The sequence below is a fragment of the Labrus mixtus genome, chromosome 1 (assembly GCF_963584025.1).
Source record: "Labrus mixtus chromosome 1, fLabMix1.1, whole genome shotgun sequence".
Taxonomy (NCBI): Eukaryota; Metazoa; Chordata; class Actinopteri; order Labriformes; family Labridae; genus Labrus; species Labrus mixtus.
In genome coordinates, this window is record NC_083612.1 from 5,053,498 (window position 1) to 5,071,337 (window position 17,840).

At 42.2% G+C, this 17,840-nt stretch overlaps 1 protein-coding gene across 2 annotated transcripts in view; it reads left to right on the plus strand.

The window, feature by feature from the left end:
• Positions 1 to 16,800: 16,800 nt before the first annotated feature.
• The window catches only part of LOC132973014 (hepatoma-derived growth factor-related protein 3-like), a 210,786-nt gene continuing 209,746 nt past the window's right edge, over positions 16,801 to 17,840 (plus strand). Inside the window, exon 1 of one of the 2 annotated variants that reach the window (XM_061036332.1) lies at positions 16,801 to 17,104. In XM_061036332.1, coding sequence (XP_060892315.1) covers positions 17,021 to 17,104 — 84 coding nt within the window. In that variant the 5' untranslated portion in view covers positions 16,801 to 17,020. The remainder of the gene's footprint in view (positions 17,105 to 17,840) is intronic. The other variant, XM_061036245.1, reaches the window with a different exon arrangement.

Sequence of the window (17,840 nt, forward strand, 5' to 3'; positions counted from 1 at the left end):
ATGTGGGCTGTCCTGCAGCGGGCCAGGGGTCCGATGAGGAGGGCTGAGCATTGCCCCCTCAGTAAAGACCACATAGCTGAGTTGTCTAACCAGCTGGCTCCCGGGCTCCTTTCATCCTGCTCACTCACCCAAGTGTCCTCTCTGGGCCCAGACTGACGCCAACACACTCAAATAAGAGCTCAATGTTGTAGACATAGAATCAAATTAACTCGAGATTCAATGTTAGTCTTTTTTTTTTTTGTCTTATCCGTGTGAAATAAGCGTCGCACAAATCTCTCACAAATGAAAACAAAAAAAAAGGTGAAAGGTGTGTTTTCATACCAATTACATCACTAAGACTGGCATTTTTCAAACGGTCAACAAACTCATTTAAAAAGACCTAAAACAACATATTAGTGTGCACTTCAATTCTTTGATCTACTCTCTCAGGGCCAGATCTTTAAAACAAAAACAGAAAAACACTTTTAACAACTGAAACACGCTGCAAAAAAAAAAAAAAAAAAACATCAGAACATAAAGTTTTGGACAACGAGATGAAAGTTTTTACATCAGTCTTTCTAAAGCAAGGTTAGTCATTTTCAAAAGGTGCTTTCAGAATCCTAAATGTTTTACGTAATCAATCTGATCTCCAGGAAACTTTTCTTTAAAAAACGCCTTCTAACCCCCAATTCACACATACTCCGTGCGCGCCGCGGTCCGTCAGCGAGACGGTTTTGCTCCGTCGGACGGCTCGCGCCCACTCACGCTGGATCCGTGTCTGGGACGTCAGCGCAGCGGAGCGCACCCATGACACATCACAGGAGAACTACAAGATCCCGCGGGAATAAAGAGAAAAACATGCAAACAACACGTTGGATGATTTGTTGTTAATCCGGTTTCTGTTTTGACGTAATGTTGATAAAGTGATGAAAAATACGATCGCGAGTCTGTATGTTGTGTTTTATTTTGAAATTGACCGGATGCTCTGTGCGTTTCCTTTTCTGACTTCCTGTCCGGGCTGTCATATTCTGTCCAGCTTGACGCGTGCCGGCAGCGCACTCCGGCGAAAATAGACTCGCTGCGTATATGAAACGGAGCAGAGCGAAGTGCCGTGAATTGGCAGTTAGGCCGCGATCACACCGAGACGCGCCGCCACAGGTGCGGCCGCTCATAAAATGCCTCAAAAGCGCGTCGGACAAAATAGCGTGGTGCGCCTGGAGCCAAGCTGCGTGCCCAACGGGGTGACTAAATGTTACTTGGTAACAGAAAAGTGTATTCAAGCAGACTCCGAGCTGTCCTATTGGATGAGGAGGGGGGGGGGGGGGGGGGTAACAAAAACTAACCAGAGATTTTGGGTTCATGACATACTGAAGAAAAGGAAACAGTATGGTGAATACCACCATCTCTTTAGCGAGTTGTGTCTGGAGGACGAGCGTGTACATGCTAGTCATTCTTCTTCTTCCTGGGAGAGAAAGAGGTGAAGTAGTAAGGCCCGCCTCTTAACTGCTTTGATTGGCTGCCTGTGCCATCTGTAACATTGACGAGCGGTGCGACTCTGTGCCTTGCGGTGAAGGGTTGAGAATATTTTAACTTTAAAGCGCGTCTAAAATGCAGAGAATAAATGTCACGGCTGCCTGAACCGTGGAGGTGAGCCGAACTGATCATGAATCAGTTTTGATCTGTTGCACAGATATGTTGATTGACTGGTTGATTTTTTTGTTCTTCACAAATGGAAAAGAGTCTGATTGGGCTTTTGCCTCTCATGTCTGATGTTCCTTGAGTTCGGCCACTATTACAAATTGACTTCCAGGCCCTGGAGCACGTCTGGGGTTTGGGAAAATCAAAGTTGACATCGACTATTTAAAAAAACCTTTTGAACATCCGCGCTATTCCCCGTTTTAAGTGAATGGCTAATTCAAAAGTTAGTTAGATTTTTTTCATTTTTTTTAAACAAAGTTGAAACTGGTAATATAGGAAGACTGAGGCGGATGGAAAAAGATACAGCATGACATTAGATATGTTGTGTTTTAACATGCCTCTATAATCACCTATTGGGGATGCTTATTTTGGACCAGAAGTACCAGAAGGGTAAATTTAATCATCCCAGCAAAGAAAATATTTCATCAAAAAATAAAACATCATTTTTATTTTTTTTTTGCATCTTTTACTTTAACAACTTTTACAATAGTCAGCACTGTTAAATAAACATACAGCCACAACATCACACTGAGCATCTCCATACAGCCCACCTCCATCCCCGTTAAATACAACAACTCCATCTCATGTTCTGTCTTGAGTAGGTTTCCCGGATTATGTATGCCTTATCATCATTTGACAGTCATCGTTTTTTGTTGTTGTTGTTTCTTTTTTATTTCTTGTCTTGTGCTGTCAAACGTCCTGTCTACTTATGTAGGACCCCCTCGAAAACGAGATGACACTTCTCAAGGGCTTATTCCTAATAAAGAATTTCAATATATATATTACAACAAATATACACATTAAATCATTTAAAAATAGAAAAAACAGCAAGAGAGTTGCTCCTGCTGCTTCATCGACGGCGTATGAATGTGTATGAATGGGATTAGTTGATGATCTCACTACATGGCAACCTCTACCATCAGTGTGTGAGTGGGTAGGTGTGACATGCAGTGTAAAAGCACTTTGAGTAGTCTGAAGCTCAAGTCCATTTATCATTTACCCTTAAGTTGTCAAAAAACTGTAACCTAATATGTCCGTTATTCATGGATATTTAAAAGCTCAGGATCTTCACTTTTTCATGGCTGCTATTGAATACTACCGGGGAGGTTTTCAAAGGTTTTGAAATAAAAAAAAGTGAACCAAAGGTTTTGAAAATGTGACTTTCTAGTTGTGCTTTTCTAAAGTCGATTTCTCTAAGGATTAGTATTCAGGGTGGTGGGCATAATTTTCCCCGAAATGAAAGAATGCATTTCTTAGCAAAGGAAGTCATGGTAAAAATGTGCAAAACTTTGAGGGGTTGGTTTTGCTCAGCTGGTAGAAAAGAAGAGGCTACGGTCCTGAAAGTACACACAGTACAATTACTGTACATGCATTTAGAAAAAGTCGATTTTAGTCTGACTGAAATCGTACCATAGGCCAAATTGACAACAAGTCAGACTAACAAACTTATGCAATGCAGTTCGAGATCGATTGGCTCTTGCAAGTATAAACCTCTATCAGCCCCAAACTGGCCCGAGGCATTCTGCACCGAGCCTTCTTTTTTAATTTTTTTTTTGAAGGATTATTCTTTTGGGCTTTTTATGCCTTTATTTGGAGATAGGACGGTGGATAGCGTTAGAAATAGGAGAAAGAGAGAGGGCGAATTCAAACCCGGGCTGCCCGCCTGGAGGACTACAGCCTCCGTACATGGGGCGCACACACTAACCACAGGGATTCTGGCTGTGGCTCAGTTGGTAGAGTCGTCGTCTCTCAACCGGAAGGTGGGTTCAATCCCCAGCACCTGCAGGAACATGTCGGATGTGTTCTTGGGTCAAGACACTTAACACTGACGTATACATGTGTATGGGATTAGTTACTTCTGATGGTCACATGGGTTAGGGTTAGTAAAAGTGTAAAAGCACTTTGAGTAGTCAGAAGACTAGAAAAGCACTATACAAGTCCATTTAGCATTTACTGGCGCCCCTCTGCGCTGACCTAGAAGTCAAACAGCATAAATGTGTCGTTTGCCTTCAGATATCACCATTGTCCATGTTATTATCATCATTCATCAAACAACCAGTTTGCTGCTTGTTAACTTGTCAGCAAGGTCAACCGGCAGAAGGTCACCAACAAACTAATTGCTCACAGGGTGGGTCACCTACACCCTAGTGGAGTCAGCTATACTTTCATCAACAATTAGATTTCCCGCTGGTGTTTATTTACTGGGACACGGACAGTATTCCAATTAAATTGCTTAATGGAGCACTAGAAAAAGGAGGTAGTCGTACGCACATCACATAGGTGCAGGGAAGTGCAAAATCAGCAGACTGAGTATATAGTAAATGGACTTGAGCTTGTATAGTGATTTCAGTCTTCTGACTACTCAAAGTGCTTTTACACCGCAGGTCACACCTCCACATTCACACACTGATGGTAGAGAGTGCTGTGCAGTGAGACCATCACAAGTAACTAATCCATTCATACGTCATCGACGAAGTAGCAGGTGCCTTGCCCATCGGACATGTGGCTGCAGGAGCTGGGGATTGAACCCTGGACCTACCAACCTCTACCAACTGAACCACAGCCGAGCTAGTCCCACACACTTGATCAAATGCCACATGGTTTGGACCAGAGGTCTTCTTCAGGCGATCGTTTTTTGACGGAGCGTTAAAACATAGACCGGCTTAACTGTGCATGTGGACGTACTGACAGGGGTTGCAGGATTGACTTCTGCTCATGACGTTCTGAGGTGCATGTCGACCCACTCTCTCTCTCTCCCCACATTTTCTGTCTCTGTGTGTCTGTCCAGTCAAATTGCAGGCAACAAGTACACAAAATAATCTAAAAAAAAAAGATAACAAACTTTGGAGTCTATCCTCTCTATCCTCTATTTCTTTTGAAAATACATTTCTCCTTTAGGTATAAAGAAGAGATAACATTTGAATTCTTTGGTATGACTGTATAAGACACTTTTGGTATTTCACACTTCGATTCAAGCCCCGTTTGATTTTTTTTTTGATTTTTTTTACCTGTCCTTAAATAGACCTTTCAGAGTAAAAAGCTAGCCAACAAAAAGATGTCCGTAATTGAATTCTTTGAGCCGCGGCTGTCTGAAAATATATATTAAAGTTTGTGAAGTTTTCTAAGAGTTAACTGTGAAAGCCATCTCTTCTGTGTTTTTACTGTATGTCAGACAGTTCTTTCATGGAGACCAATAGAAGCCCTTTGTGCATCATGCAACATTTAAAAAGTGTCATCTCTTACAAAGTTTCAATGAAGCGGCGGCTCTCATTGGATATGCTATCGCCTCTGATGTGTAAGATGATTTTCTCTTTTGTTGGCTGCTGTATAGAGACAGGTTTAAGTGCCTTAGTGGAACTCCAATTCACCCTTATATTCAGCACTCTCCCATGGCCTCTTCTCCATTTCCAATGCCCAGAGAAAAACATGTCATTGTGAACCCTGACCCCACCCTGATCCACATCCACTCTCCATCAGGAAGCCAAACACATGCCTGAACAATTAACTCCTGCACTGCCATCAATTTAGCCCAGAGGGAAGAAAAGATCGAGTCACCCAGGTTCAGGCAAAAAAGAAATGGGAAAAAACACGAGGATAAAAGGGTTTTCTTGAGAAAGAGAGAGAAAAAAAACATGTTTTCAGTCCCTGCAAAGTAACTGTCACTGGAGTGACAAGGAGACGCTATTGAGAGGCTGCACTCATTCAGCTGGTTTGTCTGAACTGTTCAACAAACAATTACAGGAGTCATGAGGGTTATGTTTATCTTGAGACCATGGCATGCGAAGAGCTGCCTTAAAAGCCATGCTGAATTACAGAGGCAAGTACGTCTGTACAATAAACTTGTGAAGTTGGGTCTCAGTATTGATTCCGGTTCGACCCAGTACTGATGGCGCTGTGACCCGCTGTCTGTTAGCGCTACACTGAGGGAGCGGCTGGGATTCAACTGATATGGGCAATGTACAGCATGTTGGATATCAGACACTCAGAAGCATACACCTGCTGATGATGAAAGTACAAGTAAATAGATCTTCTCTTAATGGTTGAACACATTAAAACTGCACTGAGTGAAGGTATTGAGTGTTAATGCCTAGCCTGTTGGTACAACCCTCAATGACTGGGAGAAAATGTACTTTCCATACTTAACCCAAAAATACTGAAAAGTAATGAGTAGAATTTTCTGACAATGTTCACATTAAAATATCTAAATTAATAAAAAATGGACTTAACATGTTATATATATATATTTATTTTGTTGAGTACTTACATGACCTCAAATATTTCCAACATTTATCAAAGCCAGAGAAATCCGTAATTATGTAGTTGTAACGGGAGGTGTCTTGTTGAGGCGGACGCCTTGATGAGCAGCCATGACAGACAGAGTGTTTATCGTCGCCGTGGAAACACTGGATGTTCCCGCCAAAGACCGTTAGACAAGGAAGCGGGAGCTGCTGCTGAAAGCTGCCGTTGCCGTTGCTGTGATAAATAAAACATCATGTGAATTTACACTTGGATACATCGTCGGTAAACATATTCTCGTCCTCAGGTCTGCGTCGCCCGTTTGTCTTTACTATGTCAACGCTGAGTTCGTTTTCAGCGTGGCGGAGTAGCAGAGAGAACTCCCATGATTCCCCGCTAGCCTCAACGTCATCTTTTGTTATCGTTGTTTTGAGTGAGTAAAGTATGAGATGTAAAGTATTGACCATTCAAATCAACATTTCTGTATAGCAACAGAACTAGCAGTTAAGTTATTATGACCCATGTTGGGCTTGTCTCTTCTTCCTTTACATTATGAATATAAATAGGTACGTTTCAAACAACATAACCGTCAACACCTGTATACTCTCACTGTCAGCATGGATGTCAATCAATCAATCTTTATTCATACAGCACCAATTCATAACAAGTGTTATCTCGAGACGCTTTACAAAAGAGCACATGGGACAAGATGCAGGAAGGATCCTCACGTTCCTGTTGTCCACACTTCCTTGCCCCTGAGGTGGAGGTCTGAGCAGGCCGTGCAGGTATCAGGACGGAGGTGGTTGTGGGACAACACAGTCAGATGGGGTGGCTGGCCATCGGGCAGTGGATTGGACAACACAGATAAACGTTGCATCCACTCGTGGACTGTGGAACCGATACGGCTGGTAGGGCTCGGGCAAAATGAACATGTTAGAACTGCTGCCGTGTTTGTGTCTCACAGCTTAACAGAAATCAACAACTGTTGTTTTGTATTGGCTTATTGAGAGATGTGATGTAAACGTCTAGCTATCGCTCACAGAATAACAAGACAAATGAAAATAACGGTGTGGGCAAATGCAAAGTCAAGTCAGAAAGGGAACTGCTCGCCCTGCGGGTGACTGTAAGTGTCAGTGTTTGAAGAGCGCTGGTGAGTTTGATGTGTCATTTTAAATTGTAAATCATCTGATAAAAATGTTTAAACTTGTGTTAACCTCTCCTCTTCATATGAGATGGAGTTCAGATACACGTGACTGGTTAACTGGTAGCTTGTTCGTATTACATCCTGCAGAGTGATTCAACTCGCAGCAGGTCGCATGTTTCTTTGCACAAACATTGAGGTGATTTGTTTTTTTGGTTTTTTTTCAGTAAAAACAAAGAAATCCAAAAACGCCTTTTCATCATGTCAGTCAGAGCCGCATAATGAGACGTTTCCCGACAATTTAGTTTATTTTTGAACAACTTCTGATAAACAGAGAGGGAGAGAGAGCTCAAAGTGAGAGTAAAGGAATGTGCCATCATCTGTCCTTGTCCTTTCTTTGTGTCGTGCTAATTAATAATAAATCTTATTATTCAAAAAGCAGGTAAAAGATCTTACATTGTTACTAAAGAAAAATTGGATGGGGGAGATGGAGGGTGTGTGGTAAATGTTTGTTGTATTTTTCCATTTATCTATTGTCATCTGCTTGTTTTGAATGTCAAAGAGTGTTTAAGTTGATAAAGATGGACAATCATTGAGTAATCAGTGTTTTCTTTTTTGCCATAATCGAGCAGCCTTAATAATGTTTATAGTTCATAACCAACTCGTACAATATTTCCTCAAAGATTTCTGCCATTTTCTGTTTTCTTCTTTGTTGTGTTTAGCTTGAATTGTTAACTCCACTGCTCAATTTTTGATGGTCTTGCAACTAGGGCCGGGAATCTTAGAGTGTCTCACATTTTGATTCGATTTCTTTTTCTATTTTTGAATACATACTTCAGGATCTACTCCAGTCATCTGTGAGACTGGCTGAATTTCCTGCTGCTCCATTTGTCATTCTACTGAGTTAAAGAACTAGCATTAGCATTTAGCAGGGAGTGACTGATTAACCAACAAAAAAAATATATTTAGATTTTTGGAAGTTGTGAATCTGTTTGAAATCTCAGAAGATAAGAATCTCAGTTTTTTACACAAATGGATTTTTTTCCCCACCTCTACTTTCAACGTGTGGTCGGTATCTTTAAGCTTCCAAAAAACGTGAAAAAATCAGGATGGCATGAACACAAAGTGGAAAGGCAGAAAGCTCTGTTAACGTCCATATGCATGTCGGACGTAGAGCATGAATGAACCCTGAAGGTAAAAAAGATAGAAAGTATAAATGGGGCTCATTTATCTTCTGAAACTCTCCATATCTGTCCAGCTGCTTCTCCAGCTTCTCTTTTTGAAACTTGTTTTCTCTCTTTCTCCTTCCCCTCTAGCCCCACCCTCCGCCCCCCACTGAACCCCCTTCCCCCCCCACCTGCCAATTAATGCCAATCAGGCCAGTTGTGGGCTGATGTGGTGGGAGGGTTTGGGACTGGGACCACCTGGCTGTGGTTCACAGCTGGCCGCTCCTCCCTACCTGTCAGGAGGACCAGGGCTCTCTCACATCACCCTGTGTGTCCGCTCTGCTTTATTAATGCCTGGGAACCACTGCTCACCTCGTGTCTCTGCTTTAAAACAGAAATGTAATCAACTTCCAGGTAAACTCTCAGATCGACACAGGGCAGAGATTAGCACGCCGTGGTGACTTGTTTTAGTTTTGCTATAAAGATTTTATAAATGAAAACCTGTTTGTGTGGTGTGACCTTCTATATTTCCAACATTATCAAAGACAGAGAAATCCTTAATCTTATAGTTGTAACGGGACGTGTCTTGTCGCGGCAGCCGCCATGTCGAGTCGCCATGAGAGACACAAAATGTTTACCGTTGCCATGGAAACACCGGTTGTTACGTCAAAGACCGCTGCATTAGCGGGGGGGGGCTGCTACTGAAATCTGCCGTACTGTTGCTGTATGTGCTGCTGTGATAAAAACGTCATGTAAATTATACTCGGACACATCGTTGGTAAACATGTTCTCGTCCTCAGGTCGCTTTTGCCCGTTCGTATCGACCGCGGTCAACACAGAGTTCGTTTTTAACGGGGGGGTCGGGGGGTTCAGCAAATACAATCGCTCCCATGATTCCCTGCCAGCCTCAACGTCATCTTTTGTGATTGTTTTGTTTGAGAGCGGATTTTACATCACAGGAAGAAGTTTTGTAATGTTAGAATTATGTGATTTTTTTTGCACACTTTAAGATAATGCATTAAAAACAGACAATAAGTCAACTTTACGTAAAGATTATATAAAGACATATGGTAATGATCAAAGTTTGGAAAAGGGATTTGAGTATAGTCGTTGGAAGGTGTATATCTTTTTGTCTATGAGCGTGTGTGTGCGTGCATGAGAACGAGAGAGAGGGGAGAGAGAGAGACACACAAATTGAAGCAGTCCTGTCACAGTGGCTCGTAGCTGCCACACAATTACCCAGGAGCCTTAGCTGCAACCCTCCGTTTCTGAACTGAAGATCCTTCAAGAAATTGCGCCTGATCTCGGTGTTAAATAATGCATCAACAATTTTTTTTTTTTTGTAATGTAAAAAAAGCAAGCTTTTAGCAGCGTTAGTGGGACAGTAATGCCACCTGACAATTGCTCCCCAAAGTCTTGACTGTGGCCTGCAGGAAAAGAGTCAGGCTCGTTTGTGATTGACAAGGACAAAAAGAGTAGTCCCACTTCTGTTTTTGAATTGTCAACCGCAGACATGGGATTTAAGAGTGGAGGATGAAACCGTGACTTTGACTATAGGAAGAAGGACTTTAGTATGACAAGTTTGATTACAATATCCCGGAAAGTCATTTAGGGCGCCAAGGTAAGAGACAGTCTCAACAGGACATTCAATTATTAATAACGCCGGGGAGAGTGGGTACTTTCAAGGCCAAGCAGCTTACAGCCACTACATGGAAGATGAATTCTCAGATACTTCAGCGAACGCCAACTCTGCTATTAACAGTTACAATAAAACAATTCATGCAAAGGCTTTTGCCTCCAAATACGACTAAACCTCCCGTTATTTGAAGTTGGCTTGTCATTAACGCTGACAGCCCGCTGCGTTGATGTTTGGACTGTTGTGAAGGGAACAAATCAATAAAAGGAATCTGTGATCGAGGCTTCTTCTGAACTCTGATCAATAGCAGGGAGATGTGTTATTGTTTTACACAGTGTGTGTGTGTGTGTGTGTGTGTGTGTGTGTGTCTCTGAGAGCCATCACAAATCAAAAAGTGGGATTAACTCGATAGCTGCTGGGGATGAGGAAACATCCATACCCCGCTGCTTCCATTCTTAGCTCAATGATTAAGTCCTTTGATTATTCTGGCTCGCTTTAACCATCCAGAAAAAAAAACACTCATCTTGAGTGGAAGGTCCAGAAGTGTAAAGGAACTTATAGACAAAACACATACAAAAAATACTTACTGTAAATATTATTAAATTATTTAGGTGGTCATTGGTAACCTGGCTTTCAGCTTAATTATAATTCTGATCATTAAAGAACCTGGTTGTTCACCTGTGTGAACATTAATGACATTCTCCAGGTTTCTGATCATTTGTGAGCAGGTTGTGTTTTTGATTTTTAACCATGTCAAGGCCCCGTCCATCAAGAATACAATGAGGCTGCTAATAGCACCACAGACTGTGCATTGCTCCCGTTATCTGCTCCGTGTCAAGTACTCATAGTGACCACGGGGCTGCTGGGGCTCAGTTGGTAGAGTTGTTGTCTCTCAACCGGAAGGTCAAGGGTTCAATCCCCAGCAGCAACATGTCCAATGTGTCCATGGGCAAGACACTTAACCTGCTGCTTCGTCAGCAGCATCTGAATGGGATTAGTTACTTCTGATGATCTCACTACATAGTGTGTGTGAATGTGTAGGTGTGACCTGCGGTGTAAAAGCCGCAGGTCACACAAGATAAAGATAAACTCAAGTCCATTTACCATCAACTCTTACTCTTCCTCTCTAACTGCATGTAGCTGTTAGTGGAGGTGTTTGTGAATCAAAAGCTTTTTGCAATGAGGCTGATTTGTACAGAAAGGGGCCGAATCTTAACAAAGTTTTCACAAAGCACTGTATCCCTGTTTCTGTTGGACAGCGCAGCCATTTCTAAAAACCGAGGCTAAGGGAGGGGTTTCAAACTCGTTAAGGTAAGACCAGAACGACAGACTTAAATTTGGCCAATGTTTTCATCAGCTGTATAATGACATATAAACAGAATTATGAGCTTTGGTGCATCTTACAGAGTCCAGAGCAAAACAAAGACATTGAAAAAAAAAAAACAAGACAAACAAGACATATAAAAGATATAAAATACAAAAGCATTTTCATTTTTTTGCTGATTTTATTCTTTGAGTCATTTCAAATGTCATGTCTCACTAAAGAGATAAGAGTAACTCACTCACGTATAGGCCTATGTGCTTCCAAACATGCAGATTGTGGGTGGAGTTTTCAGGGATGAAGCGTGGGAACCGTGCAGCGCCCACACCTACTTAATCTTGAGTTTGCAAATTACTTAGATTTTTCAGCAATAGGACATTAACGAGTGCTTTTCTGGGAAAATTTGCAAACTGATTACTGAGCAGTTGAAAATTACATTTCCGAGCACCAAAGTCAGTGTCAAGTCTGCTCAATTTATCGGCTTAAATGCAACGTTTTTAACACAGCAGTGAAGTTCTGCTTTGTGCAGCAATCAAGTTTTGCTTGCTGCATCTGACGTGCATCACACTTGTCCGTGATCACACTGCGTCCCTGCAGGTTTGGAGCACTGACGTGTTTTCATGTGCTGCACAGACGCAGCAGTGAGGAGAAGAAGCAGGTATTAGCAGGTCTTGATTTTTCACAATGGCTGCTGTGGTGTACTCTGGGACCTGTAGTATAAAAAGTGTGTGTGCCAGGTATGAAAGAAATATGTTAATAATTTGTGGACCTGATATAATAATTTTGTACATCAGGCTTGTTGTGGCCTGCGGGCTTTGAGTTTGACACCAGTAGGATAAGGCTTATGGAACATTTCTCATACCAAAATATTTTCAAACACATCACAACACAACAGAAGATTTACTGTGAAGACTTTAGTGATCATATGATTTGGGACTTTTTTAATTTGTACCTGAAAAATAAAAGACTGCCTTTACTGCCTTGAGGGGGTCAGAGGGTGGGATGTACCTCTCTGATATATAGAGGAATGCTCAACCAATTTATGAAACAATATTCCTTCTTTGTCTTCTTCTTCTTATTATTATTTTATTATTCTTACTATGAGTGTGCACACTCACAGCTGTGGTTGTTAACATTGCAGCGAGAGAGAAGGGAAGGGCTAGTTTACAAGCTCTGACACGCACGGCTGCTGGGGCTCATTGTGACAGACTGTAGCTGTGATTGTGTGATAATCCAATTAAGTGTAACTCAAATAAATTCCCTTAAATACAGCTCAAATGATTGTAGAAATAGATTTGTATTTTTCAAAGATATTCAAATTACCCTCAAGATTATACACAAAATATTTTTGAGGGATTCTCTTTTGATATACGTTTTAATATCCTAAATTTAATTCACCAGAGATATTTCTCCAGCTTTTTGCAGCTTTGATGTGCAACATTTTAATGTATGATGGGTGGGAAGGTTTACCGATCTGTTATATCCAATAGGGATTACTGAGCCACAGTGGTAGATTCATTCGTCTCCCAAACGTAATGTCATGGGTTCGATCCCCCCAGCTGCAGTCTCATGTTGAAGAGTCCTTGGGCATGTGAATGTGTCTGAATGGATTAGTTTATACTGATGGACACTTTACATAGCAGCCTCTGCCATCAGTGTGTGAATGTGGTGTGACCTGCGGTTTTAAGAAAACACGCTTCATGTAAACAGAAGATTAGAAAAGTGCAATACAAGCTCAAGTTTACCATTTTAGTCCATTTATTCCGAGTCTTGCATACTTGCATGTACAACAGATTTGGCAACAAACATTGATGCAATGGCTCTATAATGTTCAGCATATTATGGTATCCTGTCATGTAGCTACCAGGGTCATACCCTACTTGTTCCCAGAAAAGAGCCTGCACACTAAGAATTGCATAACAGTGAAATAGTATAAATGGATTTCTTTGTATTTCTCACTTTATGTAGTTGTCTGATAATCAAGTTGTGATTTTCTAAGATTTTTATGTGTCCCCAAAATGTGATTTTGGGGATACATAAAAATCATAGAAAATCACATAGGCTAAATCTGGTATTGTGAGGGATGCATTACAGAAACCACATGCGGACAATATCATTATAAGCAGCTTTGACTGATTAGATCTGATGTCTGATTAGATTTCATCTGCGAAATGTTGACAGATTTGGGATTTTCTGGAATATAAGTCATATTTTTTCCAGTGTGTGGTTTAACAATGTCCTCTTGGAAAATGTAAATAGCAGCAAGAAAAGCGTCTGAGACAGAGCATCATATAGAGTCAGCCAGAGTACGAGCAACAATCATGTCTACAGCTTCAACCAGGAAGCCTGTAAACGTTTAGCCTTTAATAAAAGGTGTATGCTGATGGTGTGTTATAACAGGACCCTAAGCCTTACTGTTCCCATAGGTCAGCAGGGGTGAAAAAAAACAAAGCTGAAGACATTAACAATGCAGATTTTTTTTTGTGTGATGCAGATTCTAAAATAGCTGTCACTGGGAATTTAAAAAGATGGTTGTGAAATTTGAAAATCTAAAATGTAGGGAAAGTGTTGTTAGATGACCATTTCCCTGCTGTAAATTATGTGACCATGACTCCTCTGTGCCCCATATACATATGAACACACACACACACACACACACACACACACACACACACACACACACACACACACACACACTACTGAAGCACACTACAGCCATGCTCAGTGGGCTGAAAATGCAGTGTGAGCTGATGTGAAGTATCACTAGTGTAGTCGCACACTTTTGCAGCGTGGAGCATCGCGGACAGACATCCATACCAGATGCCGTGTGTGCCCTGGGCTCAGAGGCATCACTGCGAGGGGAAAGCCAGTGCGGGGAAATAAGCACCTGTCATGTGCCAACTGAAGTGTTAAGTGCACAAATTGTGGAGGCGAGGGTGATGTTTCCGCAGGGGTGACAGCTATGGGTCCGGGTGCCATGTCAGGCCCTGGCATATCATGGCGAGCCCCCCCCCCCCTCCCCTCGAGCCCTCCCCCAGCCTGCCGCTTGCCAAGGGGCACAATGGCAACTATTATTTACTGGATGTCTGCCTCATTTCCTTACATTCATCCTGGCCGGCCATCACAGGGCCACAGGGGGTGTGTTGCCCCCCCCCCCCAGTGTCATTGCTCAGGGGCGGCAGTGGCAAAACAATCTCTGGCAAGCATTTAGATCATTTATTCAGAGCGCCGGGTGTCAGCCGCAAACCAAATTGCTCACATTTTGTGTGCCGGGGTGCTCTCCTCGCCTTTCCCTTCAGGTTGGGCATGAATGCGAGCCGTGGAAGGTGCATCAGGCTGGGTGTCAGGGGGCCTTTTCACAAACTAACGCTAATGCCACGCGAAGTTCCTTCTGCGAACAGTGTGAAAGTGCAAAATGTATGATAAATTGAGCGCGCCGGGGGGGCTTTATGGCCGTGAAGTGCTGTGGCTGGTCGCAGGCATTGTTATGACTATTGCTATTTAGGATCATGGGAGTTGACAGTGCACTACTGGCAGCCATAGAAGCCAAATTTATCAGGGGTTTTGTGCACCAGTGAGCAGCAGTCACAGTGCGAGGGAAAACAGAAAGTTTTAGAACATTTCAGTGTTAAAAAGAACTTCAAGGACACGATAAACACCAGTCACCCAGGCTAATTCTATTAGCTGAAAAGCTTCACCTGACAACATGACAGCACCATAGAAATGTCTTTCTTTTTATGCGACCACCTGTTGTTAAGGTGTTAGCGGCTGAGTGGTGTGAATAAAGAAACTAGAGGATGTATTCGAGATGAATAGCAGCAGAGATAGATGGAGGGCAGGTAATCGTTTTGGGCTTAATGGTTTCCTGATGTTGGAGAAGGGGTACATGACACCGGCTCAGAATTCCGAAAAAACATCTGCAGGAGACAGACGAGAACAAAGCAGTGCTGCGTTTATCTTTGCCTTTGCTGCCACCTGCAGTGCAACTTCTATCAGGACCTAGAGCTGCAGACACACATGCACACAAGAAACAAGCAGTGAGTAAAATAGAACCATGCCTAAAGGCCTAAAGACGTGTGGTGAGATTTTCAGTGATCATTTAAAGAAAACAATAAATAGACTTACTTAGCACTTGCTGCTTGGTATGTGTTTATCAAATACAATCAAGTGCTACCTAAATGTTCCAAATGACATCTTCCTTCTTTGGGAAAAATGTGTTTCCTGCTGCCATCTGCTGGGTGACTTCTTGAAACAATGATGTTTAAAAGTCTAAGTTAATAAATTATTAAATTAAATTAATTAAATGCATACAAAGTCAAAAAAAAAAGAAGTCATCCAGACTTCTTCCTGCCAGTCCTCCAGTAAAATGTCCACTTAAAGTCCAGGTGAATACCGTGCATAGAATAAAAAGGAAAAGGAGCCGAGAAAAATCTCAGAATGTTACAACACTACAAACTGTGTGAGCCTATCGGTCAGCAGACTGTCTGTGCCCCGCCCTGCTAATCGCAAACCATAAAATGGTCAGAAGACACATTTGTGAGAAATAGAGGTGTGAGATTTGATGTCTTTTGATGTGTTTAATATTCTAACATCAGTATGAGCTGATGTTACTCCAAAGGCCCAATTTTAAAGGTAGAACAAGGCCCCATGTTAAGGTAATCAGGAGACGTCCGACTACACTTTAAGATAAGCTGTACGATCAATCTGAGCACGAAGTGAAGCGCAGGGCACAAACAGGTTGGATTGAGTCGCTAGGAGTGTTTTAGGAACAAAATGAATCAAATCAATAAGAGTGTCAGATCTCATTCCCTAAGACTTTATTCTTAGACTCTGACCGGCTCATTTAACTTCTCTCTTTCATTATGTCCCTGAACACACAGAACACACACACACACATGGCACAGTATGACATATGTTGATGGCTAGTTAGAATTTATATGTCGCTGAAGAATTCATACAACAGAACGATCAAATTTTTGCTGGTCAATCATCAAAAACTTTAAGTAAATGTTGAACAATTACATTTTACTTTCACTTGAGTAGATTTATAAACCAGTAATTTGACTTCTACTTAATCCAAGTAATTTAATAATTTTACTTGAGTACAATATTCTGCTTCTCTTTGCAGCCCTGCTTTTTGTCTGCAAGGCTCAAGACAGAATCGGGTACCTCAGTTTGCCAACATCACTTAGGAAATGCTGCCACCAAGCGGCTGCAAAGTGTCATTACTTCTGGGTATGACCAATAAAACAGGCAACTTCAAACTGAAACTGTGTTTCAATACCGTTATAAATGTGCAGTGGTTTGTGATATTCTGGAAAATGTTGTCACGTAGGCCTATCATTAATTGTAAACCAAAAAGTTGGACTTTTCAGCATGACGTATCCTTTTATTGCGCTGTGTCAAAGTGTCAGGCCTATGTGGAGTAAAGACAGTGGGCCAACTTGTTTAAATGTTGAATTCTTGGTTTGAATATAATACCTTTTATGTATTTTTTATTTTCATGAATCCAACGACTAAAATAAATGCCAATGTGCGTCAGTTTTGCTTTTATTTCGGAAGCGGAAGTTTGATTTTTTTCCTATTCTGACAGCCTCACAGGTACCCTGCTGCAACTTAAGCCATTCTCCATCACGTTTACACCTGATTCTGTGCGTAAGAGGATAGACCTCTTTCAGGCCCCGTGTTCCGCGTTTTTTTTTTTAATTATTTATTTCCGTGTAAACTGCAGTCTTGATATAAAAACATTGATGGTCGATAATTTAGCCCTGCGTTGAGGGCCCCGGGGAGAACAGCAAACGGATTACACCGTCACGTCAGAGCTCCGTATTTATCCAGGAGACATGGCTCGTCCACGGCCGCGGGAGTACAAGGCAGGAGATTTGGTTTTCGCTAAGATGAAGGGATACCCGCACTGGCCGGCGAGGGTGAGTCTGGGATGCGGCCGGGCTGGGAGCAAAGGGAGGCGGGGTTCACTTACACAATACAGCCGCTGCTTCGCTGGGGGAACAGGAGGGATGCTTCGCCTTCCTCGACCTATGTCCCAGGCTGACTCTAAACACACACACATTGTTCTGCGTCTGTGACAAAGCACATCGTCTTGTAGAGAAGAAGCCTTTGTTTCCGCCAGGCTGAGTCAAAATGAAGACATGTTAGAAATGTGAAAGAACGTAACCTTTTTTTTGGGGGGGGGGGGACTCCATTACGCATTATATTTTACTCCATTCCGCTCCTGCTTGAAGTTTAATAACGTGTTATGTTCAGTAAATAGTTCAACACGTGTTTTTAATGTGTATATTTGCACGGAGCTGTCTCATAAGACTATTTGGAATAACGGAGTCAGTTGACCTCAGGTAACCCGCAGCGCCTGTTTCAAGCACTTACTATGCAACCTTCCTTATTTGCGTAAAATCATGTATTTTACACTCAGGCCAACTAGGCAGCAGACAGATAGTGTGGCGTCAGATTGAGTAGTGCACATGGGTGATCATGCCTGCGTGTTGCTGTTGTTTTTGCACAGTGCTGCACGCTGCCAGGCTCCATTTTTAACCTCTTCTAACAAGTTACCAGCAGAGTCTCTGTGCCATCACACTGACTGATTCAGTTTACATTAAGTAGCCCACATCGAGGCTTTGTTGTCCACAGTGGCCTCTGCCGTTTAAG